At 38.5% G+C, this 19,243-nt stretch overlaps 1 protein-coding gene across 1 annotated transcript in view; it reads right to left on the bottom strand.

The window, feature by feature from the left end:
• Positions 1-1,188: 1,188 nt before the first annotated feature.
• LOC124169586 overlaps positions 1,189-19,243 on the bottom strand; it is a 52,211-nt gene continuing 34,156 nt past the window's right edge. Inside the window, exons 2-5 of the mRNA XM_046548225.1 lie at positions 14,058-14,369; positions 10,320-10,694; positions 7,833-7,953; positions 1,189-1,717 (exon numbers count right to left, since the gene is read on the bottom strand). Coding sequence (XP_046404181.1) covers positions 1,696-1,717; positions 7,833-7,953; positions 10,320-10,694; positions 14,058-14,283 — 744 coding nt within the window. The 5' untranslated portion in view covers positions 14,284-14,369 and the 3' untranslated portion in view covers positions 1,189-1,695. The remainder of the gene's footprint in view (positions 1,718-7,832; positions 7,954-10,319; positions 10,695-14,057; positions 14,370-19,243) is intronic.

Raw genomic sequence — 19,243 nt, 5'->3', positions numbered from 1 at the left:
GTGCACTGCCAACCGCTTAGGTCAATCGCAGTATTTTCTATCCATCTTTCTGTACTATCTTACTTCCTAGATTTTTAAAACTCACTTGCATGTTAAAACTAAAATAACATGAGGTCTATAATTAGCGGTTAACGTAACCTCACATTTATCTCCCCCCCCCCCAAAGATATAATCAATATACGCTGCTGATGTAGACGTACCTTATCTGCCTGAATATCTTAAATAAAGATAAAGATAAAAATAAAAGGCAGATACGTCGTTACCGATTTCGTTAATACTTGTATCCATTTTTAATAACCGTGTTTTTCCCTAAACTTCTTCTCTCTAACTTTTAACGTTGCCTTCATGGATGAAAAGGCCATGTCATCAGTGTCATCGTTGTGGCCTCGATCAATGAATGTCTCATTGAACGATTGATTTGAAGATTCAATAGCTCTCCAAAGGTTGTCATTTTCATTTTGGAACACAAAAACAGCGGTGGATTGATGATACGGAGAAGAGTAGGGACCAAAAGAGGGAGGCGAGTTTGATAAACTTATAAATGAATGGACTCGGTATTATCTTAATAACTTACCTTTAAATCGAGTTCCCGTCATGACAATGGTATTTATTTATATTTATATCTTATGTCTTGATATTTTTATTTATGCATGGACCACGTGCAAAAAGTACTTCCACTTCGTTGAACGAATCCATGTGAGTGGGCGCAGCTATATTTATGGTTAGATTTTGGAGAAACATGTCATTTACGACTTACCATCAATGCAACCTACGATTAGGTCTTTGGAACGTGTCTTGTTCGTCAGTCAGTAACAGTGAACTCTTGTATGCATTTGCTTCTTTTTCAAATAAAAAAATTGCATTTGGCGGAATTCCCTTGTAGACGCAAAAGTTGATTAGGGATTACTGTGAATAAGTATGGAACTTATCATATGATTACATAGCTAACGGAGTGATGCCAATTATGTACTCTTACCTTCTCTTTCCATCTCCTTTACTCCCAAAGGTCCTTAGGTTGTTATCGTTACTTACGATGGACACGTTTCAAGAAATATGACGATTTTTTTCATTCCCATATCGTGGCTAGATTCGTTCTTTAATCAGCATACAGTTATTATAACTATCGGGTCACAGTAGGGAAGTGATATCTCAGAATGCTCTCAGGAGAAATAAATTCGCACTTTTGGCAACATTTTCTGCAATATTTATTAATAGGCATAATTTTTTATCATTTTCAAACTTTTTTTATTACGCTGAAAGGTTCATATTTCTCATAAGAGGACCTGATGTGAGTAAAAAGGACATGAATTGCATCTGCGTAATTGCTATGTATTATATGTCAAATATAATATTGCTCAATTCATATTTTGGAAGTGCTTCTTTTAACATCAGATACAGAACCATGGCGAAAGACTTATTCATACACTACATGGATTACTCAATTATTTTTAAATTATTTTGCGAAAAGGTAAATGTTTACACTCAGTTCCAAATTAAGAGGAGGGGTTATATATTTTTTAATATTTTGAGTAAGTTATTATCTTAAGTTTTCCCCCGGGTTTCTAGATGGTTCTTCTCTCTTCCCAATGAGGTTGGTGGACCAGAGTTATTTTTCTGGGAGAATGAAGCATGTTTTTTTCTTGAGACTCTTCTGTCACTGATGTTAATTGAGCGACGTCCTGGCACTAAGGCAAGTCAATGCATTCCTCCTCCCCTCCTGAAAAAAAACAAAGAGATCCTTAAGCATGTTGTAATGAAATAAGTTTTAAATATATCGGTATTATGGGTGGAGAAAAACTGTCACAAAATTTTAATCCTAGATTGCTGATGCCAGTGTGAACCAAAGATTCTAGTGATGTTTAGGTCGAAAACACGTAAATGTTAAACTACAAAAACTTTGAGCCAAGCGCTCCCCGTGAGTTTGACCTGTTGTCGGATCCCTTTCATACATCGCGATCTCCGGCAGGTAAAGTGTTCGAAGCCATTCGAAGTTGTACAAAGTATCCGACAATGGCGAATTTTTGCGGCGAATCGGAGCGCTTGTCTTAAAGTTTCTGTTGTTTAATGATGGCTATTTTTAAACCTAAAAATAATCAGTAATTTTGGTTCCTACTGGCATCAGCTATATCTACCGATTTGATCGATAGATTTTTCTTCCTCAGAGGAAAATCTACTAAAATTGGTAGCATATTAATTGCGTAAGCTTGGTTTCGCTGATGGTAGGACCTGCCCGCCTTGTGACGGTGCAGGATTCCTCGTCCCCTCCCTTTCTTCCCCGTCCTTCCCTTGGAGGCGTCGTCGGGCTCTCATCGCGGCGGCGCCTCCTTTCCTTGCTCCTTCCCGTCCTTCCCCTTCTGGTGGCAGAGGAAAAAAGCTGATCGCTTATAGTCCCTGCCCCAGGAGTGTATCCCGCGAGCCCGTCCTAAGGGTATCGTTCCCACTGGCATCAGCTATCTACCGATCAGCTATCGACCTACCGATCAGCTATCGACCTACCGATCAGCTACCGACCAGCTTTATCTACCGATTCGATCGATGGATTTTTCTTCCTCATAGGAAAATCCACTAGGATTGGTAGAACATTAATAGCTCACGCTTGGTTTCGCTAATTAGTAGGGCCTCCTTCGCTTCTATAGCGTGGGGGTGTTTTTCCCTCGTCCCGTCCCTTCCGCTCCTATCATTTCCCAGAGGCGTCTTCGGGCTCCCATCGCGGCGGCGCCTCTTTCCTTTCTCCTTCCTCTCCAGCCCCTCCCCGGGAGATCGGGCGTATAAGCCACGGGCTTGGGTCCCGGCCCCGGTGTGTTGTATCCTTAAGAGGGTTCACCTAGAACCCTCATAATCTCTGGCATCAGCTATATTTTTATCCAACGATTTGATCAATGGGTTTTTATTATTTATAGTAAAATCCACCAAAATTGTTGGTACATTAATGGCTGATGTCAGGTTTCGCTACTTAGTGGGCCCTGGTCGCTTATATAGCGGCGAGGGTATTCCCCGTCCCTCCCTTCAATCCCTATCCGAGAGGAGTCGTCGGGCTCCTATCGCGGTGGCGCCTTCATCCTTTTTCCTTCCCTTCCACTCCCCTCCCCGGGTGCGTGGGCGTATCCATTTAGATACTGGTTTCCGGCTCTGGTGTTTTGTAACCCTCATAGGACCCTCCTGGCATCAGCTATCCAGAGTTAAAATTTCGTGACAATTTGTCTCCACTCTGTATAACTGTTTTGATGAAATTATTAATCGATATGCCTCGACAATTGAGGAAAAACACTTGTGACTATTTACTTTTTTCGCCAATTAGAGGTAGGGTCCACGCCTCACTTCTCGACGGAAGTGAGGCATGGACAATGACAGCAGCGGAGAAATCAAGGGTGGAGGCCTTCGTAATGTGGTGCAAAATAAGAATGATGAGGATCAAATGGATCGACCGAGTTAGTGATGAGGAAGTCCTAAGGAGAATAAGAGAAAAGAGAAGCCTCATAAAAACCTCATTGGCCATATCTTGAGTCATGATAGCTTAATGAAGACAATCGTTGATGGACAGGTAGATGGCAAGAACAGAAAAGGAAGAACTCGAACGAACTAAATAAAGTGGGTAAAGATAAATAATATGGAACTGGTATATAAAGGTGTGAAAGAAAAGAAGTGCTCAGGTAAGAAAAGATTGGCGGTGAGGAGAATTGAGGGAGAGTTGCGTCAAACCTATCTGAGGATAATGTAAGATTTTTACACTTTCCCGGAGAACAATACGTATAAACTCTTCTCGGGATTCCGCGCGGGTAAGATTTTGTAAGAGCGCCAACGTTTCGGGTACCGATTCGAGTAGCCGTGAGGATGGGTAGCGAGTCGGTACCCGAAACATCAGCGCTCTTACAAAATCTTACCCGCGCGGAATCCCTAGAAGAATTTATACCCATCTGAGGATTGTTGACCTGTGATGATTAAGAGGTTTGGTTCAAGAATTTTAGAGTACTGCATCTTTCATACGTACTTATTATTCACATGATTAATTGAAAACGTATCAACCTTTTGTACTATTATATATATTTTTCTTTTTTATTGACTTTTGAGAAAATTTGAATGTATATCATTACCTCAATTTATAGAGATCGAATAAATGGGCATATTATAATGTGTTATTAATATTGAGGAATCAATTACTGTGATATGATTTTATGGGCAGCAAAATATTCAGTTGTTACCTGAGATATATCTAAATTACGCTTATATGAACCATTTTTTAAGCTTGCCAAGGAAAAATGATTGCTTTAAAATAGCGGAGGAAGATCGCTTTTAAGTCAATGGTGACAAATTTTCTTTCTTTCGTTATAAGCCGTTGAATATTACGCACGATATCAGACTTAATGTAAGAATGCTAAAAATTATCTCGGAAAGATCATGCGAAGGGATAAACTTTATGTCGAGCCTGGAAGTTACCTCTACCTCATCCTCGAACTCAAGGGAAATTAAGAAATGGTATATAGCTCGAAAGTACTGCACCGTGGGAGTTTTGATTCGTATGGCTGAGTTTCTTGAAGGTTTTTCATGGCCACTGGAGCTGTTGAACAAGATTAGTACGTATGTTTTGGGAGAAGAGGCTTCAGGCGTCAACTGAGTTTGATGAATGAGTCCTTGGCTTGGATATGACGACCGTCCTGCTTCGATTTGCCCCTCAAGACGTCCTCCTTGAAGATTGTCCGTTTCAATTCCTTCACTTCCTTAGACAATCGTCGCCCTGGGTGTTTGGGATAAGCTTTTTGCGTGGGATGTTCCGGGATATCTCATAGAATTATTACGTGTCCAATAATCGGAAAAGATGTATTTAGCCGTGTTTTTTTTACATTGAAGTCCTGATTTGGTAAAATACTTTTCCTTTGACAGATGAAGTCGTTTGTACTGTAGTACTAAGAAATAAAATCTTTAATTTTGAATTGTAATATCCCCGGAAAATGCTAGCTCACTGTCAACGTATGATCTTCCAAGACTGATTGCAAATATTTAAAAAACCGATTCCTTTTTATTGCTCATGGAGTTGAACTGCTGGAGAGATGAACTCGCAGTTGATTGCTGGGGAAGGATTCACCTATATTAAAGGATTCACCTATATTTTCGGATGAGAAAGTAAAAGAAAGGTGCTATTTCGCTCTCGTCCGACCGCACCTTGAATATGCAGCGAGTGTATGGGATCCAGTGCAGAAAGACTTAATCCGCGAGCTGAATAAGATACAAAGGAAGGCTGCGCGTTTCGTCAAAAACCGCTACGGGCGTACAGACAGTGTTACCCAGATGTTAAGCGAATTAGGCTGGGAGCCGTTGGAGACTCGGAGGCTGCGCGCTAGGCTTAGATTGCTTGAACAATTAAGAATGGATATCTTTAAGAGCGACACAGAGGACATAATCTTAGAGCCACACTATATTTCCAGGTCCGACAGAAGCGATAAATTAAGAGAGATTTTTTGCCGAACGGATAGATATAAGAATTCGTTTTTCCCCCGAACAATAAAGGACTTTAATAAACGCTTGTCCCAACCTCGTTAGAGCACTTCTTTTTTTTTTTTTATAGCTGTAAACGGCTGGTGTCCTAACACCCCCTGCCACACGCCTTTTAGGCGGCTTGCGGGGTATTATGTAGATGTAGAAAGGTTAGGTGATGGTGAATTTTTATCAAATCATTAGTTAGTATTCTTGCTCTTTATCTTTGCATGAGCGATTTTTGAAGAAGTGATTTTTCCACTGCAAAGAGTAATATTTCTTTTCTTTCTCTAATATGCAACATCAATATCCAACGATTTCAAGATCAAAAGAAAATTGTATTTTTCTTTAATAGCTTTTCAAATTATCAGTGCGAGGGGTTCTTAATTTTTTAAGCATATGTTTTAAATTATGAGTACATAGATATGATTTTCTCCTGACCAGCTGTACCTCACGTATTCCAATTGGTTGATAAAGTTTTAAATTGAGCTCTGGCTGTAAATATTTGAAAATTTCTATGAAAAAGATCTCGGGAATATTTTCGTGTGACATAGTTACGGTTTTTTACAGTAATTTTACGAATCAGGTGTTGGTTTCGGTACCAATAGATGTTAATATTAAATATACCTATAGTATGCCCTATTGAAAATTTTTTCTTTGTGTTTCAACTTTTCGTGTTATTTTTCTGTATTTTTAAGGAGACGAGATGGGTTAAAATAAATTTGGGAATAATCGGCGTCTGAATTACCACTTAAGTAGTAAATAAGAAATCGTTCCTTATATTTCAGTGGCCATGTGGAAAGCACATGTATGCAATGTGGTTTTATGTGATACACCGGCTGACAGCTGTGCAATTAATTTTCGTGTTGGTTGTGTATGTAGCTAGGATGACTTCTTTCTCCGACGGTGAAAAGTGAAAATCCTTCGTGAAGATATCAAGCCACAGTGGTATTATGACCTTAATATACATCCGTTCCCTATTCTATAGAATCTAATGTATCTTATTTTTTGCAAAGCAGGGATCATCGCTTGAAACGAAGTCGTATTTGTGCCTTAACTGATGTCTTTCTCCGACGGTGAAAAGTGAAAATTCTTCGTAAAGTTATCAAGCCACAGTAGTATTATGACTTAAATATACATCCGTTTCCTTTCTATGAAATTTAATGCACATTTTTTGCAAAGCAGGGATCATCGCTTGAAACGAAGTCGTATTCGTGCCTTAACTCATGCATCTTTTAATTTGGAGATGAATATTTCCTCCTCATTTAAGCCACTTCCATTTGTGTTTTCAATTCCATTTGGCTCGGGTTTAATTTCCCATGTGTGCTAGGTTAATCTGTTGACTTAAGGAAGCTTGAGGATGAGAGAAAGGTAAATGTAAAGAGGATTAAGGCGGAGATAAGCCTCTTTAAGAGAGGAAGAACTGGGGTTTCTCTGCTTTTTTTCTGTTCATATTACCCAAGCCATCGATTCGGTCCGAGTTAAGTTGCCCAGGGCGTTAAAAAAGTCATCACCGGATGACCGTTGTCCTTTCGTTAATTACAATGATGGAAAACGGTGGAACTGCGTAAATATTGACCCAAGACTCTTCCTCCTCGTTTTTCCTCAAACTAAGTCTACCGTGAAGGTAGGGTAACCGAACTGCAAACCAGGAATTAAATGTTAAGTGGTAGCCCGAGATTTTTTATTGAAAGAGACGAGGAAAAATTTACATCTGACACCGTTTGACCTTATGTCTGAAAATTTCGGGCCAATTTTTCCCGTTTTTTATGGAAATTTTCTGTTATTAAGATTAAATTTACACCGAAGAAAATTCCTTTTTTCTATTTATGCGTGATAGAAAGAAAACTTTTATTTGTCACCGTTTGGCATCATATCAAGTGTGTTTGGGCTGAAATCAGTAATTTTTTGTTAGTTTCACTAACAGCGGGTAATTTTTTATTTCTTATAAAAATTCCTGTACCAAGTATCCACTAGGTATTGATTCGCATTCTGAATACCTAAACGGAGCATAGATAAAATATACTTAGCGGTTAAAAAACATTGCATCCTCGGAATAAAGTGATGACACTTTTGCCAATATGTGTAATATTCCGGCAATCGGCAAGTTATTATCATCTCCAAGCGCATTCCTAATTTAAATGTTCACAACTTAAGTAGCATGCATGGAAGCTTGAAATTCTAAGTAAGTGAGTAGCTTCTTATTTACCTTTAGAATTTTTAAAAACTTAAGCATAATTTTTGTCAATGAATTATTGGTTTTTGCAAGGTTGTTATGGTTATTTCACTGGCGAATTTAATTTTTGGCCAACGCTTACGTGATTTATTTTACCAATTACTAATCGCAAGGTTTCGACACTTACCTTCCTTCGTAGCAGCGGTACAAATTTCCAATCCCCATGTAAATGCAAGCTGCTGGTTGTATTGCAGAAGATAGTCGTTGCGACGCTACACCGAATACTTCCTCGGAATCTCTTGGCAGCGCTGTAGTACCAAGAAAAGACAGGGCTATTAGAATACTTGAGTATTTGGCGGAGTTGTCAATCATTTAGTTGAATGCTATGCAACGGCACATCACATAATGTGAATCAACGGGCAAAGGGCACCTAGAAGAGCCTTTTGTGGCTAGATAAGAAAAAAACGTAACTTTATTTGAGTTAGAAAAATATTAGCAGTGTTGGGAATGTATTATCAGTGATCGAGGGAATGTTTTGTTTATAAAATGAATTTTATCTTAGAATTGTTGTATAACGTCTCGGTTTGTGAAAAAGGTTTAATTTTGGAAAAAGGTTTATTTGTATAAGTTAGGTAAGGATTTGGAAAAATGTTTATTTGTGAATAAGGTTTTTGCAGACATTCGTCCCAGACGCCGGACATAGTTTAAATGTTAGGGCATGTCAGGGATTTTCTATGCGTTTTGTAATGACTGATCTCTGAAGGACCTCAGTCCGTAACCATAGACCATGAATATGTGTATATAGAATATGAAAAAAAACATCACCGTGCCACAAGTATTAGTTATCGTTAAAAATTTCTCCCGAAAAACATACTCCATCACTTTGAAAATTTCAGCGAAATCGCTGTGGACACGTGTATATTTTCCGGCATCTCGAATATGAAAATATTAATTCGGTATTACCTACCGAATAGATTGTTTATATTTAAAATAGAGGCCAATTTTTACAAGGGTAATATTAAATAAAAGATAATGTAGCTCAAGGTTTAAGCAATTAATATCCAGCATTCTTTTAATAGGAAGTTTATCTCCTACTCGACTGGTCGTCTTTCGCTCTCATTGTGAAATTTTCCCGTTGTATGTATAAAGTAAATTGTTGAAAATAATCAGGGCTGGGAAGAGTTCCAAATGTAAGTATTTTAAAAATACGCACTTGAAATACATTTTTAAAATTTGTATTTGGTATTTCAAATAGAATAAATATTTCCTGAATGTATCTTGTATTTTGTAGATCAAATGCATATTTTTGGTATATCCCTAAATATATTCTTAAAAAAATATATATTCGTAAAATAATTTTGAAGTAGCTCTGATAGCACTGCTATAACATTATGTTTCGGTGAGTTCTTCAATGTAGTTGTCATCACTGTGTTCATGTTTGCAGCTATCCGTAACGTGCCAAGTCAGTTCATATATTTTTTTAAGATCTCTTTGTTTCCATGCAAATGTTTTTTGTATTTTGAAAAGTACTATTTTTATCTTTACAATTTTTAGGTACTATTTATTAGTTCGTTTTTCAAATGCCCAAAATCAAATGGTATTTTGTATTTTGAATTTAAAATACATTTGGATCGGTATTTTGTATTTCAAATAATTCTCGGCCTATATTTTGCCCAGCCCTGAATATAATCCAACAATATTCAGCATTTTCATCGTGAGCCGCCCATGGCTTCATGGGGTCTCTCTCCTTCGTGGAAGGGAGATGGGAGATATCGATGGCTAAGTTCTAACAACACGTATCCCAAAATGAGGACGGTCTGAGTTAATACTGCTAGTATTGTTAATAAACAATTAAATTAAAGCAAAAAAACTCTTTGCTTGCAAATGTATGCTTCTTTTTCAGTTTTATGTATTTTTGGTTTTTAGTTTCAAATTAGATTATATAAAATTAAAAAAATAAATCGATGTTTTGCTCTCCTGAAAAGTTGCTATTTTTGAGATACGTGTTGTTAGAAATTAGCCATTGATATGTGCCTTGCCGACCGAGCGGAGTTGAATGTGCGAGGCTCACAGTCACCCACATGAATATTGCCGGTTAAACGGAGCGGGCCTAGAATTGCGGTATATATATAAGGAGCGTCAAACCATGAGACGGGGATTTTTGGATGCGTACTCCTGGTGTGAGGACGACCTAGAGTCCATTGGCGAGTAGGGAGACGAAACGACGCTGCTTCCGCGAGAAGACATCGCTCACACGAGGTATCGTGCACGCCACTCCTTCAACCTTCCCTGCCTTCAATCCCCCCATCCCCATATTGGTCTCTTACGCCCGAATTATGTAAGGCTGGGTATATTTTTATTTTTATTAAACGGGTGCCAGTAAATTTCCTATTAGATTTATTATTATTTCCTATTAATATCCTAGACTTATCATTTTTTTAAACTACCGACGACCCCCTTCCACATTGCGTTTCAATAGTTGTTTATGCTCTTAAGAGTATTGTGTGTGTTTTGTTATTTACCGATTGTGCACGCGGCGTACTCGTGAGTTAACTTGTGATTAATGTGGTAATTCCTGTTAAAACGATATATCATGACGAGCTACACTCGTTATTTCGCGATTTGGCATCGTAAGTTCACGACGAGCTGAACTCGTCATTTCATTTTAACTCACCTCGGAGGCGCAGGGCTTCCTTGACGGCTCTGGCCATTTCCTCCTGCTGACCCCTGACCTCCTGCTCGTCCTGCTGCCCCTGTTCCTCTCCATCTTCAGTCTCCTCGCCCTCGTCCGCATTCTCCTCCTCCGAGCGCCTCCACTGTGCCAGGACTGCCGCCCCCCGTGGGCCGGGAGCCCGCTTGCCGTATCGGCTGCCCAGGAAGAACCTGTCGTGTCGGGGCTGGATGACGGGGCCGCTCGAACGGAGGGACATTGCCATGCCGACGGTGGAACCGCCGCCGTGGGACTGCGACTCGGAGTTGCCTCCCGCGCTCCGTCCGCTGCGGCCGTAGCGGCTGCCGCTCCAGAAGCGAATGGGTGCCGCGTCGCGCACTGCACCCGGGAGGAGTGGGAAATTTATTTGGAGGCTTGAATTTAAGGGCAAGTAGTGCAAGCGATTTTTGTCTAAACAGAGTTAGGTACAGAATTTGGGCAAAGAAAACAAACAATATCAAGTTTTAGTGGTGCTTTTGATTTCCCTTGTCGATGTCAGCACAAAACAGAGACTCACTCGTATCCCTTGGCAACCAGGTTTCTGTATATATGTCAATCTATCAATGAATTTCTGTACCTAAATCTGGTTTGAAGAAAAATCACTAGTACGCGGTGGCTTATTACCCTCTCAATTAGTAATGATTATAATGACTTATTTATTTATTTATTTAATTATTCAAAAACAGCACATATGGCCTTTAGATTGAATATAAAACTTAAAAACTGTAGCTTTAACTGCAAATCTAAAGACAGAAAATCCAAATGCCTAATAAATTTGGAAAAGATCTCTGAATTTTTCTCGGGTTATCTTTCGCTTCAGTTGGCTTGTGGAGAACAGTTTCACTGGCTATTCTGCCAGCGTCATCAGGTTGAAGTTCGAAAAGTCGAAACTGCTGTCCGAAAGCCAACTGACGCGGTAGAATCCCCGAGAAAAATGCAGAAATCGGACGGCTCAAAAAAGAATCGAGAAATTAATAAGGGCCAGGATATTAGGATGTTAATCCGCCGTGGGACAAGAGAGGGATAAGTCTCTGAAACAGATTTTCCATTGATTAAGGCATATATCATCTCTCATCAAAGGGAACCCACCTTATAGTCAATCAAATAAGGAAGTTAATTTGAGAGGAAATATTTAGTAAGGGGAATAAATATATAGGGATATATATATATATATAGTCTGTTTCGTCTTAGATGATGGAAAAATGTCGGTCAAAATCGATTTTCGATGAATCGATTTTTAATCGAAATGAAAAGCTCGACTTTTCAGCCAAAATTGAAATTTGAACCAAAAGGTTGATGTCGATGCATTATAAATTATTTGAATATGAATATTTTATGTCATTATGTGCATACGAATAAAATTAATATAATTTACGAATTGTCAATACCGATTTTATTTTTCTGGGCCGACGGATGTCTTTTTTTACAAATATTTTGCTCTTTAAAATTGCTGATCCTTTTTCCTTCAAAATTTTGAGCATATATTATATGGTGGATGAATTTTGGTTGGAAAAACCAAAAACCTCTTGCCACCGCTTTAATCAATCCTGTGCCCTATATACTTGGCAATAGGAAGACATTTACCATATTGCAACTAGAATATAAATTTCCCGCTGACAGAAAACTAATATCAGATGCGACGGAATAAATCTTTACAAATAAAAGTGTCGGCACATCACTATTCTTATTTGGTTTTTAACTAACTAATAGTGTTGTCGAAGTAAAAATACGATGATCTTATGAAAATAGCGTTGTGTGGACTCTTTATGCTTGAGTAGATATTCATTTTTTCTTTATCTAGTGAATAAAAAACCCATAAAGGATGACCAATCTAATAATAATCTATATCTTATATTCTTATATGCGTATGAAGCAAAGTGTTTAACAGAGACAATTTTGTTTAAATGGTCGAGAGATCTTACCAGAATTCAGGAATTCGTCAGAAAAAACTAACGTAGGGCTCCTCCCTCTTCAAATTTTAGGTAACTAACGAGTTTATCTTGCTGTCGAAGAGGAAATTCGATGACTATTTGAAAATAGGGTTAAGTGGGATGTTAATGATATTTAAAATGGTCTTGTGATATAAGTGCAATTTGATAATGCGTCAGCAATAATTTTAGTGAGTAATAATTTTAATTGTTTGGAATATTATAATGCAAACATATTTTTAACTCCGCCTCGAATCGGAACACCGTGGGAGTTGATGATGAAAATCGTTCTGAAAGGTTTATATCGAGCTCTTTCATGCTTTGAAATAAAAAATAAATTTTATGAATCGGTCTGTGTGGACCTTTTTGAATAAAACGGGGCCATTTGCATGACCGTATGCATATTTTTATTCGACCAGAGGAGTTGAGTCGACAAAATCTTATCTTTTGAATTCACATGGAAGGTGTTCATTATGTTTAAAGCGCGATTCCCTCCTGAGAAATGCTTTTTACGAGGTAGGCATCCCGAAGGAATCAATCGCCTTTGGACGTCTTCCCTCAAATGCAAGAAAATTGACTTTCCCTGTCTTTTGAAGGCTTCGGCAGCCATGAATGGAAGATTTTGCGGCGTGTCCTGGAACGCCGAGTTTTTTTATATCATTTTCGACCGTATCTATTTGTATTCGGCATCCACGTTCTTTCGTGGTTGGTACTCCATAGGTTCGTCAAAACAGCCTTAATATATTTTGTATTCTTGCTCTTTAAGAAGTTCCTGCTTTGAAGAATGTGTAATAATCGTCGTTTCTTTTCCATTTGGGATAAATATTTGAGTTGCAAACGTAGTTTTTCGATGCTTCACCGTGAATTGAAGGCGTGCATAATCAATGACTTGCTCATCTGTAGACTTACGCCTGTTTAAATGAATTACTTGAAGAAGTAGCAAAAGAATTCTACGTTTTCAGAAAACGTTAGCTGACATCTGAATCATTTTACTTGCTGGGTGACAGCAGCGTCACGGGAGAGACATGCGGAGACTTCGAAAAGTTGGACCATTTTGTTACCGTCGTAAATATTCTTTTTAAATTAATCTAATTATAATTATTGTATATTGAACTCTTGATGATTATATTCTCCTTTGAAGCAGTAGATTGACATAAATTTTTATGCTATTTACATCTTTCAAACGGGATCGAATTTATTTGTACATGTGTTAATGGTTGTATTGTGCTATCTCACCTGTCTATTCTTAGTTGCACATTTTTTGTAAATGGAAACTACTCCATTATTACCTTAAACCATCCGAACCGTTGAGAATTGATAGTTAAAGAACGAAACAAAGATTTTTTCGTCAGGTATGGACCAGTTTTCAAATCTATTCGCAACTCCGGCCCATCATTTCTCAGATAATTTCTGCGCTCCCACTGGGAATAGAGAATTTTCACCTATGAATATTCTGGTTAGCTAGCGAGTGTCCCACATTTATTTGAACTTATTAAATGCTAACTTTGTTAACTTATAATTTTGTATTTGCAGCTTGACAATGTATTTTACTGTAATAATTTAATGTTTCACGAGGGGTTAGATGGAAGATGGGACTTTCTAGTCCCAATCTCGCCCAATAAAGACGTATTATTATTATTATTATTAATGTTATTATTATTAACTTCCAGCTTCTCCATACCATTAGCAACAGCTTTCGTGGCCTCAACTACCCACGCGTTACAGAACGGAAATGAAGAATTAACGTCTTCATGCTTTCCTGTGTCGTACTCACCTCTAATTTTGTGTTCGCCGACCGCTGTTGACTCCTCTTCTTCCTCACTGTCGCCAGATGCGGAGGCTGGGTCCACAGCGGCCGACCCCTCGCCGGAATAACCGCTCACCTTGGAGAGTCCCGTCTTCGATTCGGCGTTGTATGTTTGGCTGGCGGGGGCGGGGTGGGCCGTAGAGGCAAGGAGGCAGAGCAGGAGGGCCAAGGGCAGAAGTGGAGAGGGCGACATCGTTGTTCTTTTGTTTTTATTACGCCCTTCGGCGAAAGATGGAGCGAGTTCGGATTGGTGGAACGTTTCGGCGTCCCACGCTGTACCTGTTGAAGGAAGTTCATGGTTTTTTCAATTATTGCATTCGGAATCGATTATCGTAACACAGCTCTTGTAGTATCTTACAAATGATAGTATCCACATTTCACTTAATATATAATGAGAATATATATCCATGATTAATTGTGCATAATTTATTTATTTGTACTATCCAGGGTATTTTAGGAGGAATCTGCCATACATCTGAGGGAGGTAGGGGAGAAAATTTTAAGCATTTTTTGTCCGTAAACATGGGGTCGAAACTCCTTAGTTACTGTGCCGTGGCAACGCAAACATTTTTGCAACAGATGCACCTTGGATTTACCGTGAAAATGGTTTTTCTTTGGTATCCACATTTTTTAATACTCTGGATTTTTAAGTGCATTAGATACTTAATTAAGGTTAGACGAAAATAGGCGATTATAATTTTCTGAGACAGTTAATTTTTGAGCGTAATTAAACGAAAGCCCCCAAGCGAGCGAAAACGAGTTCTGCTCTTTATACTACCTTGCACACAAATTGCATCCCTTTGCATCGTTTAAGATCATCTTCCTTCCTCCCCCTAGTCTTTGATTTCGCTTAAACTATTTCGGCTTCGTCGCTAAAATTCCAGTCGTGTCCTACGATCTTCTTTGTGTAAGATAGGTCTTTAACAACTAGGGATGATGACTGGCATTTTTCAAGGGCAAAAAAGTATTATTTCCATCTCTGATAGGTTAGATATCACCGAAAAAAATACTTACAGAACCAACGGTGGACAAAAATCATAATAACTTGCACCCAGCGGGCGAAAGCGGGTACGTCCATAAAACCGCTCCATCTTTTAGACTCTTTGAACGTGTGAAAATTGAAGTAAAATATCGATTTGGATGCCTTGGTTTGGTAAGACCACTAGGAAAATGTCACATTTCGAATTACTTAACCAAAAACTCTCGATACCTTGATGTACTGGATCTGTTTTACGTTCAACAACCCCGTCAACCTTCTTTCGAATCTTTGCCGCATTAAACCGAGTGACATTTAGCCGCGAATCGATCTTCATTTTTTTCTCTTCTCCCATCACTTAAAATCGAGACGCGAGCAGCGAGGTGAGTTAACTGTCGGAGCGCAAAAAGAGGGAAACCTCACACTTACAAATGAACATCGTAATAAAGGTCGGGAATTAATAAAGGAGTAGCCAAGCAAAAAAAACATGATATTCTCCCGATGAAAAAAAATGAAAAAAAGTCATGCCTCCAGACTTGTTGACTGGTAACGTAGCGAAACATGGGTCCATGGAGATGGAAGAGGAATGGAGTTGGAAGGGAAAGGAATGATCGGGAAATTAGGAGGACCTGACGTCAGGAGCAATTTCGTTCGAGAGATCGGTTTGAGACAGAGAATGTTTGTGTGCGCGAGTCGACACAAGTCTTAAAGAGGGGAAAGGAAAAGACGTTGGGTAGGGTGGGACCACTTAAAGACGTTCTGTTCGTTGGAAATGGGCGAGAAAGGTTGGAGGGTTATATTGGGTTTTTGTGGGGGTGGAGAGGGAAGGTAAAGTGAGGCAAATTGGTGCCTTTAAAGGGGTGGGCAATTATTACGGTCCCTCCTTAGGGGAGGTGGGAGTCGACTCCTTGGACCATGAGTAAAAGTCCAGGCTTCGCTGAAGGAACAGGTCAAAAGAGCCAGAGTGAAGGATGATTGAAAACGACGTGAAAGACCGCAACCAACATTGCCTCTATATGGGTAAATTTTTCTCGGGATTCCCACCGGGTTATATCATCCATACTCGCTTTTGCTCGCTGGGGGAGGGGGGGGGGTGGGGCTCGGCCCTTACCACACATGTTTTTTCATGTGGAAAGAAGACGTAAAGAAATCGACTTTTCAAAAATTACGTTCTAAATTTCCTACCTTATCTTTATCAGTTTTTCGTTTTAATTCCTTTGTCTTCTTTTCCAATTTCTTGTTTGCATAAATTTAGATGCTGCCATGATTATTTGTTTCCATAATCACCTCGCCGCCATAACATTATGGTGGCCATTTTTTAAACTAATCCCAATACTCAATTTTACATGAATATACAGGTAAATAATGGGAAATATAGTGTTTTCACAATTTTTCCTTGAGTTTTAGACAATTTTAGAAGAGGTTGTCATAAGACTTTTTGCCGTATCTCGTCTCGATCATCCCAAACATTTTTAAGAGTAAGTGAGTGAGTGATTGGTCGTTCAGGGGGTTTATGGTATATAGATTAGCCAACGTTTCGAGCTCCAACTCGTGGATCATCCTCAGGGCAGCCCTAATGGTTGGCTAATATGGATAATTCAACCCGCTGGAAATCCCCAGAAGAGTTCACCCACATTATTCGCCGGGAAAGCATCAAATCATATTGCCTCTATCTATTTATTTCTATGAAGTTGGTGCTAGGAACGTAGTACAGTAAAACTCTCAACTTCTGCATTACCTTAAAGCGAGCTTGCACAAACTTGCAAAATCTTTTGCAAAAACCGACCATGAAACGCTCACATGATATTTAAATTAAAGTGACATTGATATTAGCCGATCCATCAAGTACTTGCCAAAAAATCTATGACTGCAACTAACTTTCATGCGATTCTTTCAACTAAAGTGAAGTTTTTACTGTCGAAGAATTCAGGTATGTATTGAATGTCTAAATTTGAAAATGTGTAAATCAGCAATTTCCTTAACCGAGAAAGACGCCTCAGGAAGAGAGCTCGGCTTTCAAAGAATAGATGGCCAAAGAGTTAAAGATTACTTTCCATTGTAATGTAAATGAAACTCCACCAACTCCGCAAGTTTATTTTTCCATTATCTTCTATCGCTTTCACTTGCATGTTTCTGGGTCTTTGAATTAAAACCTAACCTTAAGCACAAAACACCCTTTGCCATTAAACCAACCCATATTCATTCCCTTAATTCCCCTGTTCGAGTCCTTACCATAACTTAACTGTATTTTTTTTAGAGGACACCAATTGTTAAATAAACACCCAGGAGACAGCTGAAAAGCTGGGAATAGTAATGTAAAAGGAATAGGTTGCGTGTGAGTGTACAGTAAAACTGGCTTATAACGATCATGCATTTAACGAAATCCCGCCTATAACGAGGTGAGTTTGTGGTCCCTTGGACTTTCCTATTAATGTTAGTTTTCCCACATATAACGAGTTCGGATGATACGAAATCCCCGCTATTGCGAACTATTCTTTGGTCCCTTGGAGAATCATTTCTTCTCCATTAATGAAATCACGGCCAGTCTCGCTTCTTAACCGTTCCTTGCCTTATCATCAGTTTGGACATCGCCACATAGCTTTACTGCTGATCTTAAAATCCTTCCTTAATAACCGTTTGATGGAAAGGGTAGGACGATGGTGAAATTTTACGGATCTGTTGATTAAATAAAGGCGATTCACGCAATATTAGCCGGCAATCCTATGATTTATAGGGGAAAAATCCTTTAACATAGATATAACGAAATCCCGTCTATAACGAAATGGAGCGATGGTCCCATGAAATTCGTTATAAGCGAGTCTTACTGTATAGTTCATTTTAATTTGATTCAGTGTCTTGGACTATAAGTACTGCCAATAGACAAATACTTCCATTGGATAAAAATAAAAATACGGATTTTAAATGCAATTTCCACAAACTTTAGCGGGAGAATCATGTTTTTGTGCCCGTCAGTTGATGAAGTACCGTTCGAAGGTTTTCGCGGAGTTCGTTTACTTAGTACGGTAAGATGTAACAAGTGCGCATTTTAAATTTTTTCTGCTTGAATAGACTGTAATAGATTATATAAATTTTTCTTCAAGACCTATACTCCAAGACACTGAATCAACAGTAAATATAGAGGTCCCGAGAAGAAAAAAAGACTTATTTAATTATCATGAAAATTTCGAAATAAAATAAAAAAAATTTCGTAAAATAGTGCATTCAAGTACGGCAGTTGAAAAAGCGCACTAATCGTTCTCTATCCTATAACAATTTAAGAGGAAAAAGGAAAAATATGGACTTGTTATTATGTTACCGTACTAATTAAACAAACTTTTCGAAAACCATTCAACTGTATTTCATTGCATGACGGCCATTTAATATGATTATCTCGCTATAATTAGTGGAAATTTCATTTAAATTGAGAATTTTTATGCCAGCTGCTATTACTTTTATTTTAGTTATGAGAAATACATATTTAGCAGTGAATACTTGGATATTTTATAAAATTCCGATATTTCTTGTTTATCCAAGTAGTTACGAGGGGCTAAAACGTCTCATATTTTTTCAGTGTAACTTATCGTTCTTTGCTGAAAATAATAATATGGTAGTTGAATAATCAGTGTATATTTTTAGAGCTAGATTTATGTTTACTGGATAGATGAAAGGTACTTAAATATGTTCAGCAGTACTATAGTCCTCGGGAATGACTATTTTTATTTTCTTCAATAGTTTATTAATTTAATGGACAGTGGTACCTGCCGTAAAACAGCCCCCTCTCATTAAATACACGCTGAATTTATTTTTATGCCTAACTCCGCGGTTGAGTTTCATTTAACATCAGGGTATGGAAACTTGCCTCACCGTCTATCTCATCAACAGCACAATGACCGTAAATGGAAAAATTATGGAAACTCTCCTGCCGGATAACGTAGGGAATATTTGATAAAAGAAAAAGCTAACCTTACCCTGAGGTAAACGACATTACTAGTTTAAGGGACCATTGATTAAAATTAAGCTTCTTACCTTCTCTTGGTTTCATTTCACAAATGTATTAATCAACAGCGGTTGGATCACGATGCTTGGAGCATACGGTTATCAACGCGCGTAGTTACACGATGTGAATGGGATCCCATCACGATATTTTTATATGGAACACGTATATGGCAAAAGGACA

This window comes from Ischnura elegans, chromosome 12 (assembly GCF_921293095.1).
Source record: "Ischnura elegans chromosome 12, ioIscEleg1.1, whole genome shotgun sequence".
In the NCBI taxonomy this organism is placed as follows: Eukaryota; Metazoa; Arthropoda; class Insecta; order Odonata; family Coenagrionidae; genus Ischnura; species Ischnura elegans.
Note: the sequence above shows the minus strand (reverse complement) of the source record. Positions and strands in the feature narration are given on the sequence as shown.